Source organism: Glossina fuscipes, unplaced genomic scaffold (genome assembly GCF_014805625.2).
Source record: "Glossina fuscipes isolate IAEA_lab_2018 unplaced genomic scaffold, Yale_Gfus_2 2, whole genome shotgun sequence".
Classification (NCBI taxonomy): domain Eukaryota; kingdom Metazoa; phylum Arthropoda; class Insecta; order Diptera; family Glossinidae; genus Glossina; species Glossina fuscipes.
In genome coordinates, this window is record NW_023998416.1 from 10407017 (window position 1) to 10426229 (window position 19213).

The 19213-nt window shown below is 31.6% G+C and overlaps 1 protein-coding gene across 7 annotated transcripts in view; it reads right to left on the reverse strand.

Annotated features, from left to right (window-relative positions):
* Positions 1-5853: 5853 nt before the first annotated feature.
* The window catches only part of LOC119632822 (nuclear transcription factor Y subunit alpha-like), a 183334-nt gene continuing 169974 nt past the window's right edge, over positions 5854-19213 (reverse strand). For 4 of the 7 annotated variants that reach the window (XR_005246830.1, XR_005246829.1, XR_005246827.1 and 1 more), the window contains exon 4: positions 10131-10265. Coding sequence is in view for 3 of the 7 variants with exons in the window: in XM_038025938.1 (XP_037881866.1) it covers positions 8031-8969 (939 nt within the window). In the remaining 4 variants the exon portion in view is untranslated. Of the gene's footprint in view, positions 9538-9694; positions 9950-10130; positions 10266-19213 lie in introns of those variants that run through there. The other 3 variants (XM_038025938.1, XM_038025936.1, XM_038025937.1) reach the window with 3 other exon arrangements.

Genomic DNA, 19213 nt, shown 5'->3' on the forward strand with positions numbered 1-19213 from the left:
ATATATTTGGTATGTATGTATAAAAGTATCACAAAAGGGAAAAGATAATTATTTATTAATGACTTTTAGATGAGAATTTCACACAATTTTCTAGCAAAAAAAAAAAAAAAGAAAAAACTCAATTGATTTTTCTCTTTTAATGACGCTTACATCCTTTATAAAGATTGGTCGGCGGGAAAGCTTACTACATATGATAAAAGCAGTTGATCTATTTTCTTATTATTGCTATAAGTAGTGTAGTGGGGACAATATTTTTGAGACGAATGCATATACTTCCTCGAAATATTTTCAAAAATTTGTCTTAAATAAAAAATTCTTGAGCTCTACACAATATGTTTTAGCTCATTTCTAATCATCTTTCAATATGTTTTGTCAAGATGTACGTCTTAGTTTGTAACGCTTTGTTTTGCATCAAAATATCGCAGCAATTAGTGAGTGATATTTGTTTAAAGTTCGTTGCATTGTTTTTTCGACATAAGGATTGACAACACTCTTTTATTTGTGATCTGCTCAGCACCCAACCGCTTAGGTTAAATAACTTTTTTTCTTTATGTACTATGTTCATCTTCCCCGAACTGATAAGCGAAATTGATCGAGGCTTACTTCGAATTCTTTGTAAGGGAAAAACGCATTGAATTAAATTTACATAAACGTGATAACTATCTTTCTTTCTAAAACAGGAAAAAAAATATAATTTTAATGAAAACCTTCTACAAATGATACACGCTTTGACTACTCGCAATAAAGAGCTATAATGGTTGCATTCCATGATTGCTACAAGGCCTGATGAATTCATCAAACTTTTGCTCATCAAAAGAACGTTTATACGTAATAAACCTTCCCGTGAACCTTCCAATATGGCATAAGAAGTATCACTGAAAATATAGATCAAATATTTCACAATTAGTATGACATAAAAAATTTATAGGCAAATTTGCGATAAAAATCATTTTTAATTTCCAAATAAATACATATGACGTATATATATATTTATACATATCCTGCAAAGAAATTTGTTTTTTTCTCATTTTTTATTATAAAATTAATTTCTGCAAATAAACGTTAAAAAAATACGTTTGGTATAAATATATGAAATTTGTTGAGAGCGGATCTGAAAAAAAACAAAAAAATCAATAATTAATTAATGTGCATGAAAAACCAATTTCGCATGCACACAAGCACGCACACCCATACGTTCGTTCAGAGTTTTCTTGCCAGTGCTTTTGTTGCGTTGACAATCGACGTTACCTGCACATATTGTTCTTCATTTTGCGAACCAAACCAAACCAAACCAAAAATCCAAACAAACAACAAACTGCCACACGCGCCAACAGCTAGCTATACATAAAATAAAAATCTGTAGGAAGAAAAAAAAAAAAACAAAGAAAAAAGAAACTGGAAAAAAACAACATATCGCGCAGTATGTTCTTCTTTTTCATATTCTTAAATGGAGAGCATAATAAAATAGGGTAACGGATATTTTTCTAAAGGTGGGGAAAAATAGGCCGCAGGTAAAATGCAAAAACGAAAGAGAGAGCATTAAACGAGTTTTAAAAGCTATAAAGGAAATTTCATCATACAAGAAATCATTTCATGCAGCTTCGCCAGCCTGGGAACGAATCTTGAATGCCCGACCACTTGTGGTCAAAACATATCAAAAACTTTTATTTTTTCCTCATTATTATAGAGGCCGTGTGCATGAAAGATGTTTCTAGAAATTTGTTAAAAAGTCGATCAAAAATTGAAATCAATAAAAATGACGTGACTTGAAAATCGAAGATTTATACCGAAACTATTGCATGCGATCTGCTGTATAGGCGAAATTTAATTGACATGAGCATATTTTCGCGTATCGCGGTTAATTGACGCAAAGACACATAAGATAAAGCTTAATCGATTCAGAATTTCACATTGAAAGTTTGTAAATACACTTTGGTCGCGCTATTCACTTCTAATTTTCAGAAGCGAACTAACTACATTTTTAAGTTTCACTTCAAGTTGATAGTTAAACGAAACGAGCTTGAGGAAGAGGATAGAAATGTAGCTTGTTCTTAAGTGGTTCGTATACTTAAAGTGATTTTATGATGTTATTTTCCAGCTTGCTTTCGCTTATTTTGCAGTATAAACGCATACAGTATTCTTTTGGTAAATTGAAAAACCTCATAATAAGATGAAAATAATTTAAACCTGCTGTGATAGTAAATAATGACAGTAGCAAGAAGGAAACCTCTGGCGATATACAAGGTGTGCTGAAAGAAAAAGGTGGCTTTTTAAATTTTTGTGAATGACGATGGCTTTCCTGGAAGTTCTTCAATAGCCGATGAAAACGCTGAAGCAGCAAAGAAAATTGTTATAGACATATATCGTGAAATCGCTAGTAGAGAAGTTCTAAGAATGTCGGCATATCGGTTGGCTTATGCCATGCAATTTTTTTTGAATGTTTTAGACATGAAACGTATGGCACGATGATGCATCAGGCTCGAAGTAAACATGCCTCAGTCTCCGTATTCGCTGAATTTAGACACTGCGATTTTTTCCTGTTCCCAAAACTAATAAGACTCATGAAAGGACACAGTTCGGCCATGATTAAGGGGGTAAAGATCGCATTGCTCAAGGCCCACATATCAGAAGGTCTTCAAGGAAGGTATCGCCCCTTGCTGGGCGCAAGTATAAAGAGGACTACTTTGAAGAGGAGAAAACAAACATAGGTGAATAGTACGCTCAGCAGTCATAAAATACAAAATATCGATGTGGAAAATATGTATAGATATGTAAGCATTTTTTTTTTCTTTTTGTCTTTTTTTTGTAAGCAACTCTAAAGTTTAGTATTTTCTTTCAAGGAATAAAGAAGAAGCGGTGGAAATGGATTTGGAAATTGGGTTAATTGTTGCTTAAATACGGAATTTATACATTTGCACGTACGTACGATGCTAGCAAGATGGAAGCATATGTACGCAAATGCATGTACAGTTAATATAATGTGCAAACACTCTTTAAAGGATTACGTTAAGTAAAAAACAAAGAAAGTACGAAACACAAGTACGTGAAAATGCTACGTACGCCTTACACCGACTTAGAAATGCCTGCCATTCTATATTGAAATCTACATAAGATCTATAATATTGAGTCTATAAATAAATTTCGTTACTATTGTTACTATATATGACGATGCATTAAGAGAATGAGAAATTATAAAAAAAAAAAGAAATTTCTTAACATAATCTTTTACTTAAGTGAGCTAAAAAGAAGAGAGTGAGTTTTATTTCAATCACTTTTATGTGACTATGTTTAGAGAGTTAACGATCACGGTCCATTTTTTTCCTAAAAGTCCCAAGGTTTTATGTGTTAGAATTATTGACTTTGTGCCAGCGTGCTACGTACCATTGCAAAGGCTTTGCAAAATTTCAGAATGCTTGGACATATGAAGGTGCTCGAAACTGCCACACTAACACGGAAGCAATAATGAAAGCCGAATCTTAGTTTGTAAATATGAAGGAATTTAGTCAATGGAACCGTCTGCCCGTTTAATACATAAATTGGTATATAATTCCCAATCGATAGTCGCTCCAGTTTGAATTAAGAACAAATTCTGTTGAGACAGCAGCTTACGTAATAACGCTAGTCCATATAAGATCCATTTTGAGATCGAAATATTCAATCGGAAAAGAAACTATGACTATGGGTGCATAAGTCAAGTCTCGATTTCTTATCCAAAAATTCCCCGAGGCATACAAGTAGGTATGTGGAAGCAGCTTGGTTTTCTATGCTGCGGCAAACGCCCTTCATATCTGTAATCGATGTATTTAGGTGGTATCGATTGAAATAAGGAACACAGTTCATTTCTACCTACTGATGTTGTTGCTGAATATAAACGAAAGCTTTCGAAAGAAGAAAGTTTCTTTTTAAGGTTATTAAGAACGAACATGAAATGCGTACACAAGTGTGTTTTCTTATGCGTATCATCATATAAAATACAGCAAACATATAAAGAAGATAAAGTAAATGTTTATAAAGTTGTTTTTTTTTGTTGTTGTTTTTTTCGGTATAATTTTGAAAAACAATAGAATGAAAGAGATAGAGAAACTAAAATATGATTTGCATTGTATGAGAGTAGTGCGGATGGGGAGTGTCTAAGTGCTGGGAGTTAATAAAAAGAAAAATAAAAAAAATAAAAAAAGTTTTTTATCTTTTGATTCTAAAGCGAAAACTTTATTTTAGATATAAGATTATAAACAGGAAAACATAAGGCTTTGAAATAAGTTCATTGACGAAGTTAAGAGACTGCATGCGCAACATTTAAGGTAACATTGATATAAGGTCTTGTTGTTTGATGTGGAAGTAACCAACAGAACCAATAAACAAATCGTTCGTCTTCTCTTTATCTTTCTTTCCGCTTTTTTCACATTCACTTAATCTGATTGAGTTTTGATGAATCAATCTTCTTTGCAGCGAAAACAAAGTATTGAAGTAAATAAAGGAAATTGTAGAATGCGCTTATCTTGTTTCCATTGTTTCCCTGAAGAAGGAATGAAACAATTGAACGGAAAAAAAAAAAAAATCTTTTAAAGAATTTAAAAAAAAAATGTTTTCTTTCTTTTTTTTTTTTTCTGTTTAGTGTTACGATAAAAATTCTAAATACAATTAAAATGATTTATTATTGACCACGGAACAGAAAACTTATACAACGACTTGATGGTGTTGCTTGCCTTTGTGTGGTCAGCTTTTTAGCAAAAGAAAGTTATGTGGTTTTTGCTTTTAGTCTTTGCTTTTAGTCTTTTCTTTTTTTAGTTTAAGTCTCGAAAAGTCCATCAATTGCGCAAATTCAACATAAATCTTATTAATTGTTAAAAAAAAACTGTAAAAAATGTAATCAATTTTTATAAGAGGATTAAGAAAGGGGTGTAAAATAGAAGCGAAGACGAAGAAATAAAAATGAAAAGAAGTTTTTTTTCTTTTTCTTTTTTTTTATGATTTACGAGCTAATTGTGATTAATTACAAAACAACAATTAAAAAAATTATTGACGTTTCGTGTACATTAATAAATTCATTTTATATTGGAATGTTGATATCTCTTTAAGGCATATGTATGTTTTCTTGATCAGCATGAAATTTAAAAATCAATTATTTTCGCTTATCTGCCTGTTGGCATAAAGCGATGTTTGTTAATGTCCTGAAAGACTATAAAAATTTCATTAAACATTCCGCCCCGGCCATGAATGGGGTCATATTGGCTTCGCTTATAATTATATAACTTTTGTGGTTTAGTAATTTTCGATAGAAAACAAGAGCTTTTGAATACTTTACAAATTTTTTATAATTGAATCTCGTCAAGTTTAAGTCAACTACTGAGGTTATGTCCAATTTTGGGGCGAACTAGAAGAAGTAAAGTAAAGCTTTGAAAACTTTTTTTTTTTTTTTTTGACTCATGCGAAATATATAATTTTGATCAACGTTGGATAAGCTTGCAAACAGGCAGAGTAACATCAATGTACCTAGAAATTTGTAAACTTTTGTTAAAACTTAATTCAAATATGCTTGTGCTCGAGCATCAAATCTACTCATAACTACATTCGCTTTCGGTGTAAAAACTTATTTGCTTTTACAAATTATACCGAAGCGCAATCTATTTATACATATATAAATCAATGTGTGGTACACATTGTGAAGCAACAAAACCATTCATTCGATCGAAGTGAAACTTATGCCTAATATTTGTTTCCACGGAAGGAAGCTGTGAAATGTTACCAGGTGATGGTGCTGTTTGTTGTCTAAGTTAAATCTTATTGAACGGATTGTAACCAAATTTACATATAATATTTAACTCTATAAATATATTATTAATATCGCAAAAATGCAATAATTTTTATTTTTATTCGTTACCTGATCGTTTCAAACGGATTAAAAGAAATAAGAATGGTGTAGAGTGTTGCGGTTCACAATTAAATAATCAACACCTTACCATTATTCATATAACTACTTTTGAAAGTACGAAAATTAGACGAAAAGATGGTCCGATCCGAAGCCCTTTCAAGCTTCGTCCTTGGATTAAAACTTCATCAAAATATGTCAAAAATTACGGACTGTAGGCTAACCACAAGAGAACAAGACGGACAGACCAGTGTACATTGATTGAAAAAGTGATTTTGAAAAGGTGGGAAAACTAAAAACTCTCCTATTTACTTCTCTATATGATTTTTAAAAAAAATATATGTGCGACAAAGTTCAACAGGTCACCTACGTGTTTATGTAGATAGTTAAAGGTTTACTATATACAGAACTATGTCAATAAGGGGTTAAAACGCTCTTGTTCCCACCCATATTTTATAGCATATTATAATTGGTTTTGAAGTGAATCTTGAATATCACATCTTAGCAACGAACTCTCATGCGATAAATATAACATAAACATCTAGTTCAGTATAGATTGTAGATTATTCGAAAAAGTTCTTTTTTATATAAAGAAATACATTAAGTCAGCCATTACCGAGTGTTTGTAAACTACGGTCCTGAGCTAAAAACATCGATGTCAACATTCAACTTTGCATCTCAAGTTTTGCAACCGTAGAAATTCTCATAACAAACAATGGATGGATGGAGAACGAAGAAACTTCTAATCAGTCGCATCTTAAGGACATATATACATATATATGAAACTTAAAAAATTCCTTTTTATTAGAAAGTATGTTGATTAAGCCGATTTGATGATTTTTATGGCAGAAATTTTTACCAAGTATTTACGAAACGTTTCAGATTAACACCTAAAACAACCATTTAATTAAATTCGTTAAGCAATGACAGTTTTTGAAAGGATTAAGTAGTAAATTTACTGCTAGGATTAGATTTATTTCAAATTTTCCGACAATAATCGGCAAAAGCACAATTAACTTGATTTTGAATTTTATATTTCAAAAAAGAAAATATACCTAAATATATCTGCGAAGCGTAGAATCAATTCGATATTTAAATGCTAGGTTTAAATGCTAGGTATAACAAACGGAGCCGTTTAAAAAAAAAAAATTCCCTTAAGTAAATGAAAATTTGATTTTTTTTTTTTTTTAGTTAATTATAATGAGGGACTGGTCGCCTGACAAGTATCACTTTTTTGCCTTGATATGAATAGAATTGTGCCTAATATCCGACTTAACGTAAGTTGTAGGTTATATTTAAAAGTTTGTTCGCAAATTTTATGTGCTTATAGTAAGACTTCTTAAACGTGTCCGATTACAATCGCCCGGAGTATGACTTTCGCCAGCTTTATCGCTTGACGGTAAGTTTTAGAGGTAAGCTCGGCATTGGAAAGTAACTTTTAAACTTTTCTACCTTTATATCTACAGTGATCGATAGTTGAGGACGGATACCAAGTGAAGTAGACCGATCGAGATTACTGAGGAAGAACTAATCTAGTAAAGCTCTACCAACATATGATGATGCTACAGTCAACCCAGAGTTATAAGCAATTACAATTTCTTTGATTATGATGGCGAGCCACTCTCTGGTTTTGAAAATTATTTCTGCATTTTAAGTAAAAGTTATAAATATCTAAAACCTGCCGATTGATTTGACAAGTCCACGGTACGGCCGTGAATAGCAATTTTCGTTAGCTTATGATCCACCTGAGGGCAGGTAATGCCAACATTTCCGACTTGTTGCTTTCCTATGGAATGCTTTGTTAAAACAATCAATTTCATACAACGTGCACTTATGGTATTAATCCGTCCGAAGACTATAAAATGATTTTGAAATTATTTTCAAGTTATGTTAAACTACATCCTTTGAATTCTGAATCGATAAGCTTGATGGCATATGCAAAAAATTGAACGTAAAGTCATCTTATTTCTTATACTTTAGGCCGAATGGAAATGAAAATGTAAAGGAAAGATATTTAGGAGGGAAGGAAGAAGAAGAAGACGAAGGTATGCACGCGAAGATTAATTGTGTTTTCTATATTTAGATTAATTATCAATATCAAAAAGAGAGTATTCGCAGGGATAGAAAAAAGCAATGAGAATAATAAATTGAAAAATCATATTTAATACACACCAGGACTTCCCAAATCAGTGAGATTAGTGTTTGATGTGTCCATGGCAGCGGCAAGACCAGTGGCCGTAGTTGCAAGCCGCAACAGCAGGAGACAACATAACTGAAGACCAAATAAACTAATAATGTTTTGGGCAAAATGGCAAACTGTAACGCGATTATGGTGCCTTAAATGTTGCTGCTGCTGCTGCTGCTGTTGTTGTTGTGATGATATTCGATGCCGATGAAATGGACGTCTGGTGTTTTCCTTTCTTGCTCTAAGACAATTTTGACTATTACAACTACTACTATTACTACTACTATTACTACAGTGCTTGTAGATTTTGCTGCTGTTGTTGTTGTTGTTGTTATTCTTGCTGTTGAATGTGATACTGTTACAATAGCTCCTGCTGTTAGGGTTTGTTAAAGTGGTCGCTATTGTTGTTGTGGTTGTTCTGTTGCTTATTGAACTATTGTGGTTGTTGTTAGTGATACAATGTTGATGAAGGCGTTGATGGTGGTAATGTTGGCGGCGGTGTTGGTGTAGATGCAGATGATGATGATGCTTCTCTTTGTTTCCATGGTCTCGTTCTTGTTCGTGTCGCTGATAAAGATGAATATGGTTTGTAGTTAAATCTCCCCTGCTGTTGCAACTGCCACCGCTGTTGTGGTTGCATTTGTAACGTTTGTTACTAACAACATTGTTGTTGCAATTGTTGTCATTGCTAACATTGTGCCCATTGAATTTTTGCAACTTGTTTACTAGTTCAGTTTTTTCAATTCGATGATTAAAAGTATAGTTTGCTGAGCTTTGACTGTTAAAGCCGCAACAAATACTGTTGCTTTTCTTATTACTATCACTGTTGTTAAAGTTCTTCTTCTTCTTTTTGTTGTTATTGTTGTCAATGTTGCTTTTAAAGCTTTTGTTTACGTAAAACATCATCGTCATCATTTTCCATTTGGTTTAAGAGTGCATTGATAGCGTAAAAGACATACAACAAGGAATCGTCAATGATGGCGTTTATTATACAAGAAGACAATGCATTCAGTTTTTATTGTTGCTGGCCTTGTTATTCAAATCGTCGTCGTTATACGGTATAAAGTATCGATTATTGGTACTGTTTTCGAATTTCTTTTTTTGTTGTTGTTGTTGCTGTTGTTGTTCCTGGTCTTGCTCTTGCTTGAAGTGAAGATAGTCTCTTAACTCTGTTCGTATTGTTGTCATTATGCAAAAAGGACGACAAAAATGATGATGACAACGACAATGATGACAACATGACATCGTTTAATTGTGAGAAAAATATACAATAAAATAATAGATCAGTATCAATATCCTTTACTCAATATGAGATTTTTACATCTGATGGTGCGGTTAAAAGTTAAACGCACTTACACATATATTTTTATGTATATTGTTCAGCTGTTTTGTACTTTTTTTTTCTTTTCTTTTAATTTGTCAAAGTTTTTTAATCGTTTTCTTTACGTGAGAGTAATATGCACGATGCGTACGCAAGTAAAACCTTTAAGGAAATGAGCGAAAGTCATTTAAACACTATGTTCAACACTGCATATGTCAGTCAATTCCGTTAATATGAACGAAATATTATATATTTATATACATATATATATATATATATATATATATATATATGTATATAAATATATATATAAATGTACACTGCTTATTATTCCTTTTTGAGTTCGATTGTTGATGTGTCTTTATGCTTATTGTTTATGCGCTCGAATGTTGTCGGTCTCTTGTCCGTGCTGTTCTGTGTTTCTATTAGCACCAACAGCAAAAACAATTGTTGTTCTCTATATCCAACTAGCGATCAGTAGGAGACATTATCGCTTGTTATGCGTTTGTTTACGTTTATTTTTCCTGCAACGCATTATTGTTTACTTTTATTTTACATTTATTTATTTAGTTATTTACAATCAAAAATTGTACGTTTTTTTTTCTTTTATTTTTCACTGCGGTTTCTATTTGTTTTTCTCATGCGCGTGCGAGAGTGTCTCTTTTCTGTTTTGTTGTTTTATTTCAAATGTTAAACAACAACACCATGTCAATCCATCAATATCTTTATTTTAATTTGTTTTTTGTTGCCGTGAATTTTTCTTTATTTATATATATTTAAAGTTGAAGTAAATGTTGATTTTTTTCTTTATATAGTAATAGTTGTTAATGTGTTCCGTTTCGAAGTAAATTTATTCTATAACAATAATTGTTTTTTCCCTAAGTGTTTCTCTGCAAAAGAACAAAAACAAAAAAGAAGAGTGAAATAAATATAAAAATATTTTAAAATTTCTTTACTGTAATTACTTAAAATTCATTGTTGATTTTTATGCAATAAAAAAGTTCTCTTTAAGGACTAGAAAGAAAAAAAAGCTTTTAAGAGGATTTCTTTTTTTTTTCAACTTTTGTAAAATGTTTGCATATGTAAAAGTATTTGTGCAACATTTGATGTTAAATTAAAAGATATAAAAGTTAGAAAGTCATTTTTCGTCTTCAGAGCGAACGAAAATATGTTTAATGTGCCAACTGATATTTTTGCGCTAAATTGTATTTCAACAAATTTCGACAATGAATATAACTTTGTTATTTATTTATTTATTTATTTATTCGGGTAATGCAAAGAAACCTAAAGTTATTTATTTTATCGTTACATTCACATATGTATTCATATATCTATTCATATAATCATTTTATGGAAAATAGTATAATTCGCATTAAGACGGGATTACGATTAGTAACAACAGAAACGGACATAACGGACGATAACAATCGTTAGTAACAACTAAGTAAAACAGGCGACGAGGTTACATCAGTTTCTTCTTCTTTTGAAGGTTCATGAGTTTCAACGCATATAGCTTATCGAGGCAGATTACGACTGCAGCGTTCACAGCCCCAATCCTTGTAAGAGCGAGAATTAATCGACTTTGAAAAATCGAGTTAAGAGCTTAGATACTTGGCTTTTATCGAATAACCCCAACAATGTGTTTAATGCGTTCCCTTAATCGTGGTTATAACAACAAAAAGGAAGAATTCCTTATTCACGATAAGTAACTCAAGTAAGACAAACCATATTTTGCAGATAACATTTTTGTTAAGCCTTCCCTGCGTCAACCAAACAATTGGAAGAAATTTTATTAGTAGCTTGTTTTCTTTTTATTTCCATGCATAATACGACAACGTGCAACGAAGTAGTGATCCTGATAACCCTAGTAGACCTATCAAGAAAAAAAGTATTTTTTTGCAGGCTTGGCTTTTTACGCTAGCATAGCCCGCCTTCAGAAGGATGCAGAATGATACTTTTGAAGGCAAACGCTTCTCTAATATTTCGCGGCCTTAGGTACATTGAAAGAAGGCGTAATTGCTGGTCTTTGTGCGATTACGAAAATAACAGAAGGTGCATACAATCGAAATAGTGTAGGATGTTTGAGGACCAGCGTAGATCATTTTTCTTATAAATCTGTTACGACTTAATTAACACTGCTTAATAACGACCTTCGCATGTAATTTTATCTTCAACTTCAATGGGCTGAAAAGAAAAAAAAACCATCGTAAACTCATGAAAAGATGTACATGACGTGCGGAGAAAATAGGGTAGAAAAAGATTCTTATAAGTTGTTTGTATACTTTCATTGTAATGTATTTCTGGTCGGTCAATCAGTGCAGACAGTTATCTAATCAATAAAAACACATTAGTTACTTATCCCTTGGAAACGTATCGGAAAGCTTTAAAAGCGCTATTTTCCTTATGAATCATCAAAACCGCGATTTTATTGTAAAGTTATGTTAACTTAAGCAATTTAGAGTGTCACGCTGGGAAAATTCGAGCTATGTTCGTTATTTTTTTTTTTTTTTTTTTTTTTTTTTTTTTTTTAGTATAAACAATCACTCAGGCCATGTTTCCCTATTCGTGTCACACAGCGTTGGTCAGAAAGAAGTGAAGAAAGGGAAAGCGGGAAGAAATGGTAGTAGCCTTATGGGTATGGGCCTAATCCGTGAGTGCTATGCCTTGACCGATTAAGCGCTCACTGTAGCTATGACTAAAGTAAACTCTACAGCATTGAGATTTGAATCCTTTTGACAGTGGTTTGCAATTTCTACCTGTTCGGCTACTCTTGCGTGTAATTGGATTTAAGATGAGTACAGCAATTCTTTTTTTTATTGCAGACAACAAGTTCTGTTATATTGTTTTGCGTTACAATGGCCTGACAATCAGGCCATTATGTTAGGTACATTTTTCTTGCTATTCAAATAGTAATATTGAAAATGGCTTCACAAAGCAAAAAGGAAGCATAATATCTATTTTAACCATAAACGACCAATTTATTATATGATTAACAGTCCTTATGGTACACTAATGGTACACTTTCTTTTTTGTTGATTAATCCTTGAAAAGATATGAAAAGATAAAGTACAACTTATAAGCTTGTGAACAGAACTAGCGAAGAATGTTAAGTTGATTAGATCTTGAAAACAATGAACAGTGGAGTAAAGTTAAGTTTTTCCATTGTCTTCATGCAATCGGAGTAGAGTGTAGAGATATTTACGGCTGAGTGATTAATAATTACACGTATTTTAATTTTTTTATAATTATACATATAAAGATGATTATTAAATAATAATTAATTTTTTTTATATTTTTTAAATAAAATATTTACGAATAACATAAAAAAAATTTATTTGGTTATTAATTGCACTCTTCATTAAGCCAAAGTCTCTCAAGTGCCTATAAACATGTAAGTACCTGTGCATATAATTACTTATACATATGCAAATATTTGAATGAATACATATATATATATATATACATATACATATATATAGGTACGAAAATATATATATATATATATATATATATATATAATAACTGCACAGTAAACACTTTGATCGCAATAACTTTTGACGACCTTGTTCAAAGCTATTAAATATTTTTAACACTTTATAAAAAACCGAATCTCTATAGATATGAACAATGTACATAAGTAAATGAAGGTATATTAAATTTACTAAATCGTTTGTTAACTTCGAAGAAATGGTTTAGAAATTTCAAAAAACCGTAGAAAAAAAAGCGCAGCATATCTGCTTGTTGGGCTTTTGTTATCATGAAATTTTCGATACAACAATTCCCTGATATCATGCAAATACTTTCTAAAATTTCCATTTTAAAAATCTGAAAGTTTTTCTGGTTTACAAGCGATTCTTAAATAGCTTACGTGTAAATATGTACAAATCAACTTAAAGACTTCAGTTTGACTAATAAAGCCTTGATAAATATTCGAAATGAATTTCACCTCTACAACTATTGTAATATGTTGATTGTGTGTGTGTGTGTGTGTGTGTGTGTGCGTGTGTGTACACGATATTATTTCAAATTTTGGCTTCGATTAGGTAGGTCAACGTTTTCATCCTCAGTTTTCGAAAACTTGACAATCCTCTGTCTGAACTTCATTTAATGGGTCTCTATATACCTTGGCCTTCGCCTTAGCCCTGACTTCTTTGCATATTTCAATACATTTTAGATCACTTAAGCGAGAACAGTATCCGAAATTCGTTTCACGATAAATATTTTCCATCTCTCTTATTGGTTTTGTAAATAAAACTTAATAGTATAACAAGTTTAAAAGAGTTTTTTGCGGTTATTTGCTATCGTTGTTGTTGTAGTTATCTGTCGTTTTTCAACCAAATAAATGTGATGGTTATTATTTTTGTGGTTCACCTCAAGCAAACTAACTTACTTCGATAAATGAATTTATTATATGAATAAAAATGTAGTTTGTCGAGATAATAACATTTGAAAATTAATGTTTTGTTGCTGCCCTGTTCCCTTTCTCTCTCTCACTCTCTCTCACTCTTTGAGTCATTGCAGCCAATAGAGTTGATGCCAAAGAATGCTAAAGTATTTGTCTTGCTGTCTATTGTACAATATAAATAATAGATAGCATAATTTTCAAAATGTGGTTCATTTTATATAAATTTTTCGGAAAAATTTCATTATTATTATAATAAATAGAAAACTATTATAAATAATGAGAAGTTATAGAAAAAGGAGTTAGTTGTTCAACACTTTCTTTTTTTAAGAATTATTAGGGCAAACGAACACACTTAACTAACTAACTATTGAAAAGTATTTGATTATAAAAATTACTTCACCAATATGTTACTACTACTACACGCTGTTCAAACGTTGATAAATGTTTGTAAAACTAGAAAGAAATTTATCAAAGGCTGCTGTTGTTGAAGGAGCTGAAGATTGATTTGTTGTATGCATTAACACACATATTACTATAAATTGCTTGTAGGAGATATATATGTGTATACATAAGCATATCGGATAACGCTGCATGAGCAACAGTGAGAAATAAAAGTCTGCATACACTTTTCAATATAACTATATGTAGTAGCAAAGATTTATTTTTTTTTCTTACGCATACACAATATAATATCCTCATTAGGCAAAGATATCTAGAGTCGCAACACGATTAGGTTTTACTAATGGCACGACAATCATGATTTACTTCACACAACAGTCGATCGTTCAAAGCAAAGTTGACAAGTCGGATCAATTCATTTTAAAATCATCTTACTTTCAAGCGAATCATGATGGTCTGACAAAAAAAATTCGTATATTGGCAGTGGAGTTTCCCATTTAAATGCGAGGGAGAGTTTCATTCTCGGGATAACTCTAAGGTGTATTTTCCATATGGAATCATCAACCTGCCTGCGTAAACGGTTTCGTCCAGCGAAGCCGCATGTTTAGCATTTGAGATTTGACTTGATTTGCTTTGATTTTAAATCAAAATTGTTGGCGATTAAGACTTAAGAGCTTCGCAAAAAATTATTTACTTGCCTCATCTATCAAGTCAAAATCTTCAACGAAATGTGAACTATTTAGTTACTTTCTTTCTAAACAACGCGAAGTCATAGATACCAGATCAGCAGCTATTTTTTGCATAGGATTTTATGATCGTTACATGTAATGTATGCAAGACGAAAGAGCTGAACTATTGAGAAAGAAGTTGGATGAGCGGCTTCCTTAAAGGAAATGCACACTTGATATCACACTTGGTTAGACATGGATATAGAAAGCTTTCGGGGATTTGATATCACGAATGTGATCTCTTAAATTTGGGCAAACAACAAACATTGCCGTATAACCTCTTATTAATTGATTGGCTTTGTTAAATAAAATGAAAAACAAAAGCGGCTTGAAGAACAAATATGAAAAGTTCACATGAACATGAAGAGATCTTATGTATTTAACATAGAGTTTCTCAAGCTTAATCTTATGCTGCTTATGCTGCAGTTATCAGGAAACTATACTACTTTCCATTGTAAGGCTAAAAAAGGAAACCGAAGATAATTGTGAGAAATATTTTTATTTTAATTATAAAATTTTCGAATACGATGTGCATTGCGAAACTCCGTTGACGAGCAAAACACTTTTGACAGCGTCTGTGTACAGTCGTGCCGCTGATGGTACCGAAATTATTGTTTTTTAAAAAAACATTAAATTGAAACTTGTCTCTAGACTTTAATGGCTCAAGATATGCATTCATTTGCTTCGTTTTGTCAAACGTTAACACAGCTCGATTTTTTGTTTACAAATTTTTATTTTATTTTATTAGTTTAACGAGAAAACTGAAACCTAAACAATCACATTCGAAGAATTATCCTCAGCATGAATGAATTCATGTGTACTGTATGTGCACAAATGTTAATATGTGTTATAGTATGTGTATGTATGTTTCCTATTTGTTTTTTATTTATTTATTTTTATTTTTTATTTCGATCTATCTTATGAAACATTTATTTAAAGTAACCGGCAATCAATTTTAAAATGTTTATCACATTTTGGTGGCAGTGATGCAGGCACACATATGGTACATATGCATGTAGATATGTCGCTTTAACAGCAGGGTCCATTACATAAAAACTTCTACTGCGCGTTCGCCGTCACATACGTTTCTCTATTTCAAATAGCTGTTAGTTTTGTTTGTTATTGTTATTTATTTTAAATCTACGCGCATATCTTTGAGTTTGAAAGAAGGCAACAAAAAAAAAAAAAAAAAAAATTGTTAAAAATAAAAGAAAAAGAAAAGAAAAAAGAGGAGAACGAATAAAAAGCTTCTTTCAACTTACGACGACTTTTGGATGCCAGTCAGAGCGAGTAAATAGCGGTTTGAATATAGGCATCTTAAGGATGCCTTATGTCAGTTCACATTTACGGATGGGGTTATGTTCATTTGTTGGGGACTTGGAATTTTATTATTACTCAACATTTCCTTTTCCTCCTGAGCTGACTTCCTAACTTTCCTAATATTTATAAAAATAATTCAATTTTTTAGTCCAAGAATGTGAAACAATTTTTTAGATTAGACATTTCGTCAGCAAATATGTTGGGGAAATTAACTATCGTCTGATAGACGAAATGAATCAATATAAAGTCCTTTAACTTCTCTAGGAAGAAAAATCTGATATAAAGTTCCCGACTGACTCAGTTTGAATAGCAGAGCACTTATGGTCTTTCTCTTCTATAAACCAAAATAAATTCATATGTAAACTAAAGGACTTAAGACAAACACATAAGCAATTTTCTAATCCTGCATTTTTATAACCTAATAATAACGCTCTAAAGTTTGTGATCGAAATTTTGCATAGCCCTTCCACCACATTTTCGACCTTAAGAGATCATCAGGCTTTGCGAGAGCAGAAAGTTTGTGTTCTTTAATAAGAATTTCCTCATATTCGCTGCATAGTTCCCCGAGAAGCTTATTAAAAGGTGAAAAACGGGAAAAGATTTAAAATTCAATTTTTGTAGTTAAGATGCAGGAACTTCTAGTGGAATCTCTCTTCAGCAATTTGAAGCACTTTGTTTTCCATAGTTTATTGCAAACTTTATAAAAAATGTAGTTTACTTCTTTTCGCTTTTATGATGACTATAAAAAACAAACAGAAAACGCATTGTCGGTACGTAAAGACTCCAAACGTGCGCTTGCAGCATTTTTCTGATTTCTTATTTATTTATTTTTCTTTTCTTTCCTTTTTTTTTTTGCTTTTTCTCGTCTATAAATTATAGGGTTTTTTTTTTTTTTTCTATGATTACTGTTTGTATCTGAGAGCACTACTAATACGTATGTTCCTTGCTTATATGGCATCAAATCAGAGAATGATGCAAGTTCTTTAGAAACTTTGTAACACGCACATATATATATATATATATATATATGTATATGTAAGCAATGAAAATATGACATCACGTAACCTGTGTCAGTAAGCAATTGCTTATGTCTGTCTGCATATACGCTTTCATCTATCTCCCGAAAAACTCGAATGTTGATATAAAAAGCTACAAGTCAGATCAAAATATTCATTCCTCAGATAGTCGATATTTTCTTTGTTTTTACTTGAATTAGAAAAAGAGTTTCAAATACAAGCAAAAGTGCTTATGCGCAACGAGACTTAAAAAAAAAAAAAAAAGACAAATTCTGGAAATTTCATATTGACAGTCTAGAAGAGGAGCATTTCTAAACAAGCTTGATATGCAGTTACATTTTAAAGATAAAAATTTCCAAAATTTCTTTATTTTGCGTTTTTACTATTCCCACAGGCCTGCTGCACATATGCAGGTTCATGTGAAAAAGATTTTTCCTTTTTTTCGCTTTTTTTTTTTAAATTAAATAACGGGTATCCAAGAATCGTCCTGAGGCGTGCATAGCTTTTTCACTTGCTCTTTGTTTATAGTTTCAATTCTCAAGAAACGAACGCGTAAATATGCGTTCCAAGGAACATCGTTTTTCCGTTCTCTCCGTCGCCTTGTGTGAATGTCGCTCCTGCTCCTATACGTGAAATTTTGTTTTCTTATGCTATCGCAGCAGCAGCAGCAGCAGAAGCAGCAGCAGCATTGAAAGTACTTTAACGCATATTTCTCGTACATTTAGTTTTCTTTGTTTTTTTTATTTTAGTTTATTTTCTTAAATTGTCGAACACAGTTGTTATTGTTTTTGTTGTACTTTACTGTTCAATGCTGTTTTAGCTACGCTGATAAATTGAGTTCAAGTTAAAACATAGGAAAAAAGCTGTAGTTAACGTTTGAAGAAATTTAGGTGTTCCATGCAATGTACACATGTGTGCATATTATTGCATTCGCGTGACAAAGACACGTACACACACAAATAAGGTATCACAGTGGGTGCACAACGTAAGAGGAATTGGGTCATTAAGCCATACAAATTAATGGCATCAAGATAAGAAACAATTTTAAAATTCTTAAAAAAAATTTTATAAGCAATAAATTTGATTGACATTTTGTTGTTGTTGTTATTGTTGTTGTTATTGTTGTCGTTGTCGTTGTCGTTGTCATATGTTACGAATTCTCCTATACAATGGGAGAAATTAATGTAACAAATTATCACAAAAAGAATATGATAGATTGGACTAGAACATGAAAATTCGAATAGATTTACCTTAGCATTCTAGAAGCGCCAAAGGAATGAAAGAAATCAATTTCTTGTTTCTCTTTCGCTTGCAACTGCAAGAGAAATTGTATTCCATAGATTAAGAAAAAAAGAAAAAGAAAAAACATCATTTCTTACAGCATTTTCTCTTTCAATATTTAGCAATCATTCGCAGTTTAAGTGTGACCATAAGAGATTCATTCATTGCTTGTGCTTTACCATTAATGAAGTGTTGGGAAAAATGAAGAAGGATGATTCTGTTACATGGCATAAATAATGGAAACCACATATATCGAATATTGCTGTTGTTTTGGGCCAACAAAATTCTTTTTTTTTTTTTTTTTGTCATTTTAGTCGAATTATTAAAATCGTATTTAAATTTTAAAATATACTGTAAAAATATATTTTATAATAAATGACCTCGTAACGTCACGGTTGAAGCACGATTGAACACAAAAAGCATAAATAACTATTTGAAATTTTATATTTTTCCACTTCATTATTTAAATTTGATCACATCGCTATCAGCAAAAGCATGGAAAAAAAAAAAAAAAAAAATGAAAAATGGAAAAAAAAACAAAAACAAAAACTGGAAAACAATAAAAATCTACAACAACATTTATCTTACCGCAATTCGAGCATGTATATACAAGTATTTGTGCTTATGTGAATACACAATCACACACACATACACACACTGTTTGTTTAACTGATATGAACATTGAGTGC